The sequence below is a fragment of the Episyrphus balteatus genome, chromosome 2, assembly GCF_945859705.1.
Source record: "Episyrphus balteatus chromosome 2, idEpiBalt1.1, whole genome shotgun sequence".
Taxonomy (NCBI): domain Eukaryota; kingdom Metazoa; phylum Arthropoda; class Insecta; order Diptera; family Syrphidae; genus Episyrphus; species Episyrphus balteatus.
Genome location: NC_079135.1, coordinates 40,529,509 through 40,545,960, shown reverse-complemented (window position 1 = coordinate 40,545,960; position 16,452 = coordinate 40,529,509). Strand labels below are relative to the sequence as shown.

At 27.2% G+C, this 16,452-nt stretch overlaps 1 protein-coding gene across 1 annotated transcript; it reads right to left on the bottom strand.

Moving 5' to 3' along the window:
* Positions 1 to 132: 132 nt before the first annotated feature.
* On the bottom strand, positions 133 to 16,428 carry LOC129910989 (clavesin-1). Its single transcript, XM_055988611.1, has 4 exons — positions 16,144 to 16,428; positions 2,572 to 3,188; positions 2,386 to 2,502; positions 133 to 519 (listed from the first exon to the last, which is right to left on the bottom strand). Coding segments are annotated over exons 1-4 (990 nt in total). The 5' UTR covers positions 16,145 to 16,428; the 3' UTR covers positions 133 to 264.
* Positions 16,429 to 16,452: the final 24 nt, after the last annotated feature.

The following is a 16,452-nucleotide window of genomic DNA, read 5'->3' as shown; positions in this document are numbered from 1 at the left end:
TCACACTTTTTTTCCCGTAGGTACTTTTTATCAGTATTTAACCTTTTAAAAATCTCCATTTGTAATTTTTTTCCAAACTAATAAAAACAACCAACTAATTAAAATAATGTTACTAACACAAAAAGTATATATATTTTAATTACCATTTAAGCTTAATATTAAAAATACAGTTTAATACACAACAAAACTATAACTCAATTTAAAAAAAAAAATTAAAATTATTAAAATTAAAAATAATAAGTTAAGGCTGATTTGATATGATTTTTAATCAACCTCCAGCTTTCTAAAACTTCCAACAACTCCAGAATCAATGTCACCAATATCATTGCCAGCAAAATTAACAGCATCTTTTGTTACTTTTATATGCATATCATCCAAAGCCAATATAGCTGCTCGTTTTTGTACTAGCTTTTCTTTGAATTGTTTGATCATATCAGCTAGAGGTACAGTGCCTCCATATTCTTGAGGTAGTATGGATGGATTGATTTTAGTTTTAAGTGCATCAACTGATTTGTGAACCTGAAAGAAATTGAAAAAGTTTAATAAATTAATTAAAGTGAAGTTGCACATGAATGAGAATAATAAAGCGGTACATTGAGGTAAAAGCAGGAATCAATACCGAAAATTTTAACAGAAAGTTTCACTTGAGTACTCTTAAATTTCTGACCAGTGTTATAAAAATGACGCTGGAGAATTTTGACTGTTCTGACAAGAGAGAAGGTAAGCAAAGTAATGCAAAAGATGTTTATGGAAACTTTCCAAAGCCAAATTGATAAAATAATACTGGTTTACAGCCAAAATGGACACTCAATCCCATTATTTTTTTCTTACATACTTTGACCTAAGGAACTCGGAAATCACTTTAAAAAAAATTATGAGGGATACTTTTTCGAGATATAATTTTTCAAAGTTTTTTGACGTTTTTTTTCAGCATACTTAGTAGTCGGACTATATCTTGAGTAATAAACGATAAATCTGACGAAAAAAACCGACACGTGAAAGCTGAATAAATAAGCAACAAACACTGAAATAACTTTTTTGGATCACTCCAGATGTTTAAGTGCAATGTATCAAAACATTTTAAAAAATCGATTTTTTTAAATCAATTTTTCCAAAAAAAAAATTTCTTAATGAAATAAAAAATCTAAATCTTTCGAATCCTCATATAGTTTTATTATTTTATGTGAAGTGCACTTTCTGGCAGAGATAACAAGATAATTTTCAAAATCTATGGATAAGTTATAAGGATATGATACATTTTGTAACGATCAATATTTTCGACTCTTTTTGTTACTTTTTGTGTTTTTTCTATAACTTGAAAAGGAAGCTGAATTTGAAAATTTTTATTAAGTAATTTTTTATAGATAATTAAATTTCCTATCGATATAATATCATTTTCAAAAAACTTAAGAAAAACTTTTCAAAAAACAGGACATTTTTGATGTTTTTACTAATTAGTCTATTTTTTTACTTTGAGCATTTATAGATATTGAACATGTAACGGAGGAAAGAAAAATTTAATACAACCAAAATTGCATAAAATATGGACTTTCAAAATCTACTGTTTTTTTTTTTTTTTTGAGCCATTTTCCGTTTACACATGTTATAAAAAACGGTGATTAGCCAGAAAGTGCACTACATATAAAAAATATAAAACTATGAGGATTTAAATGATTTAGAATTTTGTATTCATTAAGAAATTTTTGTTGACAAAAATTTCTTTAAAAAAATTTCCTTTAAAATGTTTTTGATACATTGTACTTTAACATCTGGAGTGATCCAAAATAGTTATTCCAGTGTTTGTTGCTTATTAATATATTGCTTATATATTATTACGAGCCCGAGTACTAAGTATGGTGGGAAAAAAACGACAAAAAACTTTAAAAAATCATATCTCGAAAACCTATCCATAAAATCTATATGAAAATTATAAATGCACTTGGTGTCAACAATTTTTTTTTTTTTTGTAAACTAGTGTAATATAAGAAAATATCTAGTTATGATCGCTTTGGTTTTGGTATGGTCAAGGTATTATGTATTTGAGGAAGAAACTCTACTTCGAATAATTCAAAACAAGTTAAACCGGAAATTGGGTAAAATTATTATTATGACCAAGTTTAAGAAAATAGGTAGTAATTATAATGACTGGCTCATTAGTGTGAATATTTTTCTGAAGCCTTTCAGATTTTAGTACCAGTAGTCTTACTAGTATCACTAACTTCAGGAAAGATATTATTTCTTACTTAAAAAAGATCACTTTAAATGAATTGCCAAATAGCAAAATTAAAAAAATAAGATCTTTGGGTTATATGATAAGATAGTAGATATTTGAAGACTCTTTCCTTCTTGAAAAATTTAAACTCGGGACATTTTTAAAATCCTTACCATTATTCTCTTCTTAAGTTTGTCACTGAGCATTGAAACGGCCAATTCAATAATGCGGTTTGCGTAGTGTGGAATATTGATGAAATGAGTTTCCTTATGTCTCATTGGTGTTGAATTCTATAAACAAAATACCAAAAATTAGTTTTTTTTTTTTGTATTATAGATGTCAAATGATTTAATACTTGCCTGTATACACTTCAAGATACTTCTCAAATCCGTCAATGACCATAGACTTATAAATCCCATATTCATTCCAGATTCATCATTAACATAAACATAACCAGCAACTTGAGAATCTTCTTCATCCAACAATGCTTCACAAATCAACGAATGTATACGAGCCATTTGAACGGAAGTATATTTGTACGGATCGAATTTGCCACCAACCGAGAAAATAACTTGCCTACCAAATTCATCACGTTCCGGAAGTGGTACAAGATAACCATTTTCAAAAATTTCATTCAATGCTGGATCATCAATGTCCAATTTCGAGAACCATTGTGGAAAAAGTTGACGGATGGTAAGATAACGTTCCAACATTTCACAAGCAGCGGGTACAGAAAACTTCTTTGTACGCAAGAATCGGAGTAGGAAAATCGAATCGGTGCGGCATTTTGTGATGTTGGGATGTTTGGCAATCCATTCGCGGAATTGGGCCAAAGCTTGTTTCCTAATGTTGTCATCTTCATGGAGTTCTTCTTTTGCTACAGCTCGAAGTTCAGGGTCTAGTTTGCAAACATACGGGTCATATTCATCAGGTGCAGTGGATAAGTTTGTGGTGTGAATAACTTCGGTTTCAATCACTAAAATAAAAATAGGGGAACATTAAGCAAATATAAAGAAACAAGCTATTAATTTAAATTACAGTCATTTAAGTATGTAATGCCAATATTTTAGAATGAAAAATGTGTTTGTTTTAGGAATATTTTTTTTAAGAATAAAATGATGGACTCTTTAAATCCCACCCTCTTAAAGCAATAGGTGATCTTCATTTTATTTTAATAAGAATTTTTATCTTATCAAAAAAAGACTAATAGTGGAGTAACTTAAGCTCAAAAAATGGCAATATTAGGGAACCCGGTCGAACAGCTCTGATTTTGATGATCTTTTTTTTCAAACGTCGGTAATTAAAAATACTTTAAAGTCTATAGATTAAAAATTGCCGGTGTTGCCGTTTTGATTTTTTAAATTAAATTGAAGATTTTTGTGAACAAAATTTCATAAGTTTACTAATGCCAAAAGATTGTCTAGGCAATTAAAAGAAAACAACTAAAGCGGAGTGAAGGACAATCTTCCATCGCTTAGGCGATAAATGCAATTTTCTCACAAATTGACTTCAAACACAAAAACAAGTATTTGAACACAACGGTACCACCTAGAATATTTTAATATACATTTTTAAAAAGCTAGAAGCTTATTTGTATTTGTAAAATTAGAGTTAAGTAAATTGAGGAGAGGGTTTTTGAAAAATTGTAATTAAACTCAGATTTTTGAAAAAAAAAAATATTGAAAAAATTTTAACATGTCCTTTTTAAAACTTTTTCGTGATACAAAATGCATTTATTTTTCAAAATTTTCTGGCCACATTTATTATGATTTGAAATTATAAATTATTATGAAAAAAAATTAAAAAGTGTTTCATTTTCGAAGAACTTTGTTTTGAAAAAAAAAATTAACTTATTTTTTTCTTTAAGTTCAACATTTAAATATAAAGTTTTTTTTTTCTTCATTCAATAGCCCTTTTTGTTGAAAGTTAAATAGCAAAAGTTTAAAGTACTTATTTGCCAAAGTCTTTGAGTAAATCAATTATTTCAATGCAAAAATTCAGTTTTTATCAAAAAAATTCCTATGAAATTGAAGTTTTTTTGAATTTTTTTTAACTGTAATATATATTACCTTTTCCTCTTGGGAATGCAACTGATAATACTTATGGCCAAACAAATTTTTTAAAACAAATTCATATTTAACTACGAAAAAATTTGAAAAAAAGTCATTTAAAATTTTTTAATAACATTTTTTTTTTTTCAAAATTCTGAGTTGAGGGCCATTTTTTCAAAAACTCTTTATTAAATTTAGTGGATTTAAATTTTACAGATAGAAATGAGATTCTGGCTTTTTAAAAACGTGTATGCAAATATTGTGAGTGTTGCCGTTGTGTTCAAAATATTTTTTTTTGTTTGAAGTTAGTTTCTGAGAAAATTGCATATATCGCTTTAACGATGGAAAATTGTCTTTTACTCCCATATATCTCATTTCAACTTGGAAGTGTTGTACGCAATCAGGAATGTTACTTCGGATCAGAAATTAGGTAGGTATTAGTTGAGCATTTTCATCGAAAACGAGGGTAAAAAAAAACATGCAAAATCTTATGTAGTGCTATGATATTTGAATATCCACAAAGGTCAACAGCAATAACTAAGGAAAATATTCAAGCGGAAGAAGATGCACTTCTTGGAATCCATGAAATTTTTGACATTAATACCAAATACAAAAGAATATGCTATCAGAAGAATTAAGAAGTTCATATATCAAACAATTAACTTCCTTCCTTTTATTGCGGTTTCTATTTTTATGCATTCTTTTTAACATATTGCTAATTAATTAGGAAGTTTTATTTTTTTAACTAGAAGTTATCTACGAATGACATTTTTATAATGCAATTCAGTTCGATTAACATACAATGTCTAACACAACAAAACTGAATAACTTCGAGAAATGACTAATGAACAATGAAATAAAAACAAATTTAACCTTCAAATATTTTTCGTCAGTTAAAATTAAAAAGAAAAAAATATATTCAAATATTGCGCAATATCATACTAATTTGAATGTGAATTTTGTACATAAAAATCAAAATGTTGCCTAAGGCCGAAGACCTTAAATGTAGGTGAGTGAAACTGATAAACCCAAGAGCCAAAATGAATCAATATTATACCACGATACCGATATACCCATCATGGTTTCTTAAAGTTTACCAATATTCAATTAATGCAAGACAAAAAAATTCAATACGAACGTGATGTTAATGAGCTCATATGAATTGGACAATTTTGGCTTTGAAAGGGTACTCATCGTGGTCGTGGTATAATATTTAAACTAAATTAAAATTTAATTTAGATTTGCATTATAATTAATGCATATTTCAAATATTATTAACCATTAGCATAAACAAACAGTTTTGTAGTAGTTTAAAAATAAAATGTAATTTTATATCGTTGGTACATACAATATATCAAATTTATGTTGTAATATTTGAAAGATGCCCAAAAAATTCAACACCAAATCACGTTTGGCATTCATCGAATCAGTTCAAGGTCATTTGGATATACAAACAAAGTTTCAGCAATTTATGCAAATTATTATATAAATTTTGTATATTCGATTTTTTTTTTGGTTTTATGTTTTGTGGCATCTTTCGTATTAAATTTAACAGACAAAAGTTTATTTTTATTTCTTCTGTCTGCAAAGGCTTAGAGCGTGCTTCCTAAATTTGTGTGGTGTCTATCTAATCAAACTTGTTTTAATAAATAAATATTACTCAAGCAAACAATATTAATGTCTAATAATGTAATAAGATTACAGGTGCATACCGGTGTTTAAATAAATCCACACTTATTGATTTCGAAATGCTTAAGAACTAAAGTGAGCAGTTTTGTTATTGCTTGAATATGGCACGTGTAATTTATATAAAAGTATGTCCGAAAGCTATAATAATATCGAACAGAGTCTTAAGATTCAATTCTAATATTTGTATCTTTTGATTTTTGTTTTCGTCTTAGATGAAGAAATAACAAACAAACAAAATGAGAAATGCTATCAACTGGCAAAACTTGTTTCGTTGTCTTTTTCAGAATTATTTTGAATTTAATGGAAAATTTTACAAGGCTCTCTGTTTTGTCATCTTGCGGTTAGTTCTTGGGTAAACCATTGAGGCTATTTTAGAATGAATTTATTCTTTCAAATCAACATTTTTATGCACCAAAATTCAATGTCAAATAGGTGATAATATTCACACTAAAACCATTAATACTTTGTCATTCATTAAAGTTTCAATGTATAGATACATTTAAATTTTCAAGATTAAATTGCTGTCCCCTTATATAAACCTCAAAAAAATTTGATTAAATGTGCAAATACCATTAATCTGCTACTCGAATAGGGGCGAGTAAATAATCACGTCCTCTAGCATTAAAAAATATTTATTTAACTATATCTATTTGATTTAAGTGAGACCAAATTAAGTAAAATAATGCATGCATTTGGAAATAATATTTGTTTTCGTAAGACAATTTTTCAGTTCTATTTTCCATCTAATATACCTAAAAAAGCGTTCCCGAAACACTTCAAAAACATAAAAACTAAAAAATCATAGCTATAGCGAACATTTGAGAATACAATTTTTATAATAAAACAACGTTGAAAAATGACTTTGGCATAGAGGGCTACATCAGAAAATTGAGGGAACCAGAAGGAAGAGAAGACGAAAAAAAAAATTAGTATCCTTCTTAAGATGCGAAGATGTAATCTTAGTTAATATTAAATAACCAAACTTTTTATGCGAGGAAATTTAAGTTGCATTGCAGTTTTAGTTACGCTTGCAACCAAATTCAGATGTGTTTTATTTTATTTTTTTTTTTTATTTTAACATTGTCTGATTTTATTGAGCTAAGAAGTTGCATTCAATTTTGGTTACCAAATGAACTTTTGGCTCTGAGTGCTACTAAAGTGTCTTCAGTTATCAGAGGATCAATCGAAAACAAGAGATATGAATGGCATAAAATGTTCGATAAATCGTTGACGACACTGAGGGTCCAGGCCAACCAACCATATCAACTATAATGAGCAACACATTAGACAAAGCAAAGAATTGCAGCTCAAAAATCTTCAAAATCTTAAAAATCTCAATGATATTATTGGTATGTATATGTATAAGAAGGATTAGGAAAGATCATTTTAAAGAGCCCTTTGTTTGAGCTCTAGTTTCTTTTTACCCAGTCTTAAAAATACTTCTAATAAACATTATCTATATTTCAGCGAATTGAAACATCAATAAGTAAATTTTAAATGATCCTGAGTAATGGAACCATAACAGTCATCTAGGATAAAAAAAAAACTGCATTAGATCGCAACTGCAAGAATTCCGCACGCACATTATGAGTTTTAAGAGACTACCAAAATACTCTTAAATGTAACGGCCTTTTCTCAAAATTTTTTAGCAGTATTTCCTATTGTGCCAGAAAGAAACTTCTTAGAATTACATTTAAACCTCTCCTAGTACTCAAAATATCTTCATTTGATAAAAAAAAAAAAAATAATAATTTGTATTATGGTACTGTTTGCAGCTTTAGTGCTTAGCTTATTACATCTTAAAGTTGCATCCTACAGAGTGTCTTCAGGCATTTGACAAAGAGAACAAATTTTCCACAGTTCAATAGGTCTTGGAATAACTGCACTTGTAACTTCCTATAAAAAAATCGTCTTTCTATATACTTAAAATGCTATAGTACAGCAGGACAAATAGTTTTAAAAAAATTGTTCATTTTGACCAAAATACATATTTTTATTCACATTTCTTGCTCTAAAATCTACCAGTAGGTACACTCGAAAAGCAACTCAATTAGAATCATATGTATTTCAGTTAGAATCCGCCTTGTGACTAGCGCTAAAAAAAATAGTTCAAATAACTCCTTCAACTTCTAGAATACTCTTGTTGTATGCTTTTCTATGACAACTCATTTTTAATATTTTATCAGCTCTCACTTGTTAGTATTTTCCATTTAACCTCGTTAGCTATACCGATTTCTAAGAAATGCAAAATTCAATCATTTTAATATTGGAGAAAATCTAATACAAAGTAATAATTAACTATAACATGAACGATTGTATTGTTAAGATAATTCAACGTTTATTGTTATTAAAGTTGTATTGTTTTAATTTTAAATATTTTGGAATTTATGGTTCAAAGAACCACTTTATAAATAATAAGTACACAATGATGCAATTCAGCTACATTATAACTCTTTGCTTATAAAACATTATACTCTTCTAGTCAGTAAAACATTGATATTGTAATTAAGTTCATTGGACTGTGTTTACAGGAAACAAATTAATCATTGGTACTTATTTTACGATCAACCATTTTGTTTTACAAGTTCAGATACAATAAATTTAATTTTTTTTTTTGTTAATTGTTAATTTATAACATGTTCAATATTTATGTGATTATTTTCTTTTATTATACTTCATGATAATCACCTTCAATTTTCTTCAAAATATTGCTTAGAGTAGGTATCTATATTAAAAGAAATATATTTGCACTGAGTTCAATGGGCTTTATGAATGTAGTTTATTAATGCGAAACCTTATTGTATTTTTGAAAGGCCACATTACGTGTGCACCATTAAAATAAAAAAAAAAAATAAAAAAACGTAGGTAAACTCTTTGCACAAAATTAATATTCAACGAACGTATAAGCTGCCTTGAGGAATTTCCCCAAATACAGTAATTTAAAACCAACAAGATAATTATCTTTAAAAACAAGGCACCTACAATTCCGCAACAAATTTTGTTTACTAATAAAAAATTTATTTTATTATTTAACAAAATTCTTAATGAACAAGTGGTATTTTCATTCCTTCCTCTTATTTTAGTCTTGACAATTGATCCGCTGATTCGAATATTTTTATACTATTAATTTTATATTGTTAAAAAAATAAATCTTTTCATTTTCAACCTTTTTGCAATGCAATTTTAATTAAAACATCTTCCAACCTTCATTGACAACAAATACTCTTTAAGTTACAAAGTACGTAAAGTACAAATTTCTAAGAACTTCATTAAAACCACAATCAAATGTGCTTCAACTCGTTGTTAAAAACTTGAAATAAAGCCAATTTACATTTAAACAAAAGACATTATCGACCTTATTTTTTGTAACTTAGATTAACCAATACAATCAAATCGTCCGGAAGTGCGTGTAAATTTTGTATTCAAGTCATGAATTTTTATTATGAACTTGATTGTTGCATTTAAGACATTACAAGCATCACAAATAGTTTGAAAATGCAAATTAATTTATAAGTACACAGTAAAAGTATGTTGTCTCTACGTCAATGTGTTTAAATATTTTTATATAAATCAATCATTCTCTGTGGAATGTTATCCATTTTTGGATAAACATTAATAAAAATGTTTATAACTTTTGCTTTCTTTGGAAAATATTTGTGATGAATTAGAAATAAAAAATTATACTCTAGGGCAACTTGTACCAATCTTCAATTTCGATTTTATATACGATTTGTACAACAACAAGGAGTCATATTTGGTAAATCTGAAAAAAATGTGACGTCAGTATTGAAGACGGTTTGATTTTCAGTATAAATCATTCCATGTTTATGCTTGGTCTTAATCCGGAAAGCTTAATATTAAGCACCATTTAATATTTTCTGTAACAAGAACACAAAAACATTCCTAGAAACCGTTTTGAAGTAGCTTGGACAAGTTTAAATATATGAGCATTAACAAAGAAAATATGTCTGTACGTGACGGAAGTTTAGTTTCTATTCATATTCACAAGAAGAGGTTAGGTTCTTAACTTTCCGTGTGCAAAAGTTTTGTTTTTTTTTTTTCATTATCGTGTGACTCAAAATGTTCAAAAAAAAAAAATTAAAGAACTTTTTTTGGAAAATGTTATTGAATCTGCAAAATTGGAGCATGTTGCATTCTTGGTTTGTTTTACATTTTTATAAAGCAAGTACTAATTGAAGATCAAAACGCAAAAGGAATAGGAATGATTATTTCATCTGATAAGAATAATAAAAACATAAGGAGTTGTTTCATTTGATTTGCAAAAATGTATGTACTCGTTTCTCTTTTGTTTATGAAGATCAAACACATGAATATATAATTGACTAAGTTATCTTATGAAATCTGCTAAGTTTATTTTTTTTTGTATTGTTCTAACCTTGATTTGTAGCTTGATTTACTTTTGTTAGGTGTTAAATGTAAAGTTAAACAAATTGTTAAAATTCAGTGACAAAAAGTGTGTTAGTACATAAATATAGTAACAATATGTAATTTTTAAGAACATTTACTAAGAACATATAATCGTGATTAGCTTTAAATATGTGATATGTGAATTTTTTTTCCCTACTAGGTACTCTGACAATTGATGATGTTACTGATTTGTTTATTTATTTTATTTTTAGAAGTCTTATGTTGATTGATTCCCACCGATTTATTAATAAACTTCACACCTTAATTAAGCAATAGCAATCGTATTTGTTTTTATTTTTTGTACTGAATAGATCATAATCAAGTTTCACAATAGTCTAGAAAGAATAACATAAGCAAAAAAAAACTTTCAACAGGCTTTGTTCGTAATGTTAATTGTAGATTTTTTAGATGTCTTAGCCATTAACATTTTTAACTCCTTTTGCATATATTTTTATTTATTTATCTGTCCCTAGGCGACTGTCATTCAGGTTTAGATTTAAAAAGCTAATGGTTAATGGTTAAAAAAGGTATTGTAAATTTTACTCTCATGAAATGTTTCGATTAATAAAAAAAAATGTGCGTCTTAAGAGTTTGCTAAGTGGAGATTCTTGACATTGGAGCTGGTTTCGCACGAAGAATAGGTACTTCTAATTTGCGGAGAAGAATATGAAATAAGCATTTCGGTTAAAAAAAAAAAGCAAATAAATTTTTAGTCAAATCAAATATTTTCAGGACTTGAAAAAATAGGAATGAACTTCTAAGCAAAGTTACATTATTTAAGATTAATGTTAAAAAACAACTTTTTTGTATATAGTTTAATAAAAAAAAATAAAAAGAAACATAAAGTTTATTTGTTCAATTTTAAAATAGGAAATGCCATTTTTTAAATAATTTTTAATGTATTTTAATGAATATTTGAAGGCTAATGTCTCATCAAAATAATTAGCATTTAAAAATAAATTTGCAAATTGCTTCAATAAATTAATAGAAAATAAACAAACAACAAATCAAATTAATTTAGTAATTCAGAAAAAAAAAAGAAACAATCATCAGTTTTCTTTTATAAACGTGTTTTTATTATTTACGCAAAATAACTCTTATACGAATTTTGATTTGAAAATTAGACATAGTATAAAATATATTAATTTAGGAAGAACATAATATCATAGAATTCATTTGAGAAGCGATGGGATTCACCTGATTAAATTGATTTTTTTTATTGTTAATTATAAAATAATAGGAATAAAAACCAGTTGTTTCTTATTCAGTCTTATTCAGGATTTTGTGTTATTTTCCAATAAAAACCAGATCAAATAAAATTTTGGGATTTTTTGCATATAGGCTCAAATCGTTTGAAACAATCAACAATGAATACAAATAAATTGTATTTTAAAATTAAATGTATCACGCAAAAAACACTAGTGTAAAAAAAAACCCAAATTCTGTCATGAAAACAACTGTTTGCATTGAGTCTGGCGAAAAAGTGTGCGAATATGATATTTTCAGTAACTTTATTATTAAAACTGTTTCTAAAGGCTGGATTAAGACTAATTGTTTGATGACTGAATTGAATGGGTGAAGTGTGTGGCTGTAAATTAACATTTAACATTTAGGTAATATTTATTTATATTTGCATTTGAAAATCCAAATCCTTTTTAGGATTAAACCTCAAAAAGACACAAAGTAAACGTTTTTGATCCAAAGTTTCTCTTATGCCACTAAACCTATTACATCGATTTTGTCCAATGAAAGAAATCGTTGTTTTTAACATTTAATAAAATAATAATGCAACTACAATGGTCGGAAAAAGTATTTTGACAAAATGAACATTTTTCTAACTGATGAGAATAATCTGTAACGGTTAAACATAAAATAAGGAAGTTGACGGTTATTTATTAAGTATATAATGGTGAATATCATGATGGTCAATGTCAGTCATATAGTTGGTATTATGCTTCGAGGCTGCATTTTTTGTATAAAAAGTATTAATTTTTGAGTTAAAAAAGTATTTTGACAAACGTTCTTTTTCAACGTTGGTAAGGTAACGTAATGCATTATACGTGTTTCAAGCACGTATACAACTGACAGACTTGTTAAGGCCCCTATTTGTAAAAAATTGGGCAAAACGGCGGAACTTAACATTGAAATTAGTGCATCTTCTGTTGCAAGTCATAACTTCTGTGTGTCTGTTAAAAAATCTGTGGAGAACTGAATTTATCGCGGGAAATTAAAAATTACCAAATATACAAACAGAAAAATATAATTATACTATTCAAAATTTACCACAAATGGACAAAAAATGAAAAAAATGCACTAAGAAAAATTGAAGCATTTTGAAGAATTCACTTTATCGCGGATTGACTCCAAAAAGTCTGAATTTGGAAATGCCATTCTTTCATCAAAAACTTTGTTAGCAAAAGTACCCTTTGCATTGAGATCAAAGAAGACAATTTTACCATGTTTATGGGAAGATAATACAGTATTTATCTCATAAAACAAAAATTGAAAAAAAAATTTAATTCTCAAATTGACATGTTGTTGTGCTTTTCGCTTCTGGAACAAACTTGACCAAATTTTCACGGAGCTTCAACAGTTCCTTTTCGTTTCCCGGATCATTGATATAGAAATTTTTGAGAATGTGGTCCATAAAAGTTTGTTTTTGAATGAAAGAAGCATACCAATATGTTTCTTTGAGAATTCAGTTTTTTTCAATTTTTGTTTTATGAGATAAATACTGTATTATCTTCCCATAAACATGGTAAAATTGTCTTCTTCGAGCTCAATGCAAAGGGTACTTTTGCTTACAAGGTTTTTGATGAAAGAATGGCATTTCCAAATTCAGACTTTTTGGAGTCAATACGCGATAAAGTAAATTCTTCAAAATGCTTCAATTTTTTTAAGTGCATTTTTTTCGTTTTTTGTCCATTTGTGGTAAATTTTTAATAGTAGAATTATATTTTTGTGTTTGTATATTTGGTAATTTTTAGTTTCCCGCTATAAATTCAATTCTCTACAGATTTTTTAACAGACACACAGAAGTTATGACTTGCAACAGAAGATGCACTAATTTCAATGTTAAGTTCCGCCGTTTTGCCCAATTTTTTACAAATAGGGGCCTTAACAAGTCTGTCAGTTGTATACGTGCTTGAAACACGTATAATGCATTACGTTACCTTACCAACGTTGAAAAAGAACGTTTGTCAAAATACTTTTTTCCCTCAAAAATTAATACTTTTTATACAAAAAATGCAGCCTCGAAGCATAATACCAACTATATGACTGACATTGACCATCATGATATTCACCATTATATACTTAATAAATAACCGTCAACTTCCTTATTTTATGTTTAACCGTTACAGATTATTCTCATCAGTTAGAAAAATGTTCATTTTGTCAAAATACTTTTTCCGACCATTGTATTTTTAAAACAATCAGTTTAAGAGAAAAAAGTTCCATCAAAATCCAATTTTAGGTGCACTAAAAAATATAACCCGACTGAATGCCGTTTGAAAAATTCGGTGGGTTACATTTGTCAAAATTTGAAGGTATATATTTTTTGGAAAACGCGCAATTAAACAAAAATTATCATTTTATAACTTTACATAAATAAGTTCTTGTACTAAAAATGTATGTAGGTAGTATTGAAACTTTGTTTCATTTTACTTTGAAAAAGATATTAAATTTCATGAGGGGAATAAGGCTACATTTTATTTTATTTCTAATTAAAAAAAAAAAATGAAAAATCCAAAATTTCTGTAGGTATAAAATCCGATTTTTAATTTTGAACAGTTTAAACTGATCACTATACCTCTTTTAATATAATTTTATAATTCAAAAAAAGCTGTTTAGTGTGAATTTTGAAAAATGTATTTGTCAAAAATAAAACAATTTTATCAGTATATGTACTACAAGTCTTGAAATATTCAAAGAATTTTCGGAGAATAAAAACAAAATAATTCTTCAAATATAGAATATAGTTAACAAAATCGAACTTGTATGTTCTTACAGGTTCATTAGATTTAAAATATGTATGTACATGTACATTATTATCTGGTAAGTGTTAGGTCAAAATCTACTGAAATACCGAAATAACGAATTTCTTAAAAAGCTAGATTTTAACTGAATGGACTCTCCGTTTTCTTCCCAGTAAATTTCTTTTTGTATTATTATCATTTTTAGTACAATAGATTGATTTAACAAATTATTGATTATTTCTGGAGTCTAATCAATCTAGTAATAACTTTTTCTGATATGGCTTTTAATAGTTACCTCATTGGTTCATATTTCAACTGCCTTAACAGATGGATTTTGTAGAATTCTGAAAAATTTTTTTTTTAATACCTCACCTCCAATTTATATCTCTATATATGTAACATTTTCGAGGTATGCTAATTTTGTGTTTACTTTTTGGATCTTTTTTCGATTATAACTATTAAATGTGCCTCCCATAGAACCTTTTTTTTAATTTTTAACACTTTTGCTACTCCAACGATTTTTTAAAACAAAACTTTAAAATAACTTATAAATCAAAATCAAAATTTATTACCTAATAATATTAAAAAAAAAAAAATAATTTTTTAAATGGATACAATAAACACATAGCTACTCGTAGATTTGTTTTTGTATAACTACGCAATTCTTGGTTGCAATTTTTTATTGGATTAAATTTTTAGAGTCTTATTTATTAAAACAAATGTTCAAAATATTGACTTTGTTTTGACGAATTTTTTCCATATTTTGTTAGAAATATTGATATGATAAATGACGAAAAATATTAATTTGAATAAACTTTAGAAAAGATTCAAATTTTCTTGAAATTTTGGAATATTTTGGAAACAGTAATGAAAAAGAATTAGATTAGTTATATATCTCTTCAAATCAATCACTTCGAGTTTTTGGTTCCTTTTTTTCAATTCATTTTTTATTTGTCTTCTAATAAATCTCTTTAAACAAAACCTTCACTTTATCTATCTACTTACTTTTTTTTTCCTCACAGAGACAAAATAAAAACCAACAATAAATTTAAATAAAAATCAAATAAAATGTTCGAATTTGGTTCAAGAAGATTTTCAGACGCTAGATTCAGACACAATTTTTGCATTAATTTATTACATCACAGACAAAAAGACCATAAAGACAGTGAACTTCTTTCACTCACTCTGTTTTTTTATTTATTTATTATTTTTTTTTTTAATACAAAATCAACTCTGTGTTGTAAAGTCGTTCGGTTTGCAACAAAACCGAGTTCAAAGAGAAAGCGAAAGTTGTCTTGACCGACACGACAAAGACGAAGAAGACAACGACGACGTAACAGAATGGGAGTATGTACCAAGTACGCTTTTTGATTAAGGTATATCTTTTGTATCTTTTACATTTTTATTTTCTTCAGAAAAAAAAATGTATAAAAATATAAAAATTATCCTCCACTTCTTTGAACTACATAAGATTTGGCCATTGTATACATCATATTCAAATAACATGCAACATTTCCTGTTGCAACCATTCACTTAATCAAGAAACATGCATTTATGTAATGTGATGGTGTTGCCACAAAATTAAGTTCAGAAAAGTCCTAAGAAACTTAATCAATTTACCACAAACAAAAAGAAAAAAGGACTAAATTATATCCTTTTTAAAAAAAATATTATTTTGAAACAAAATCATAGAAAAAAATCATAAATTTAATTTAAAAATTTATGGCATTTTTTTGATATAACAATCGCATATAGAGACAAGTAAAAATACAAAATCACAACTCACTTTTGTCGAAATTTCGTTGCACTTACGAAACGAATTAAAATCAAAGAAAAAATAAAATTGAGAAAAAAAAATTGCTAATAATTTTATTTCGTAATCGGTTGATCGGATATTGTTGAACCGAAAAGGAGCGCGAACCCCACCGCGTTGTTTATGTTAAGAAGAACCACGACAAACTGAAGTTTTTAAAGTTGTTGAAATTTTATTTAAAAATTATTTCCCACCACTTAGCTGAGCCGGGCTTCTTGTACACGTACAAACGCGCAACCAAACCAACCAACGTTTATATACGAAACGTGTAATGCCAAATGA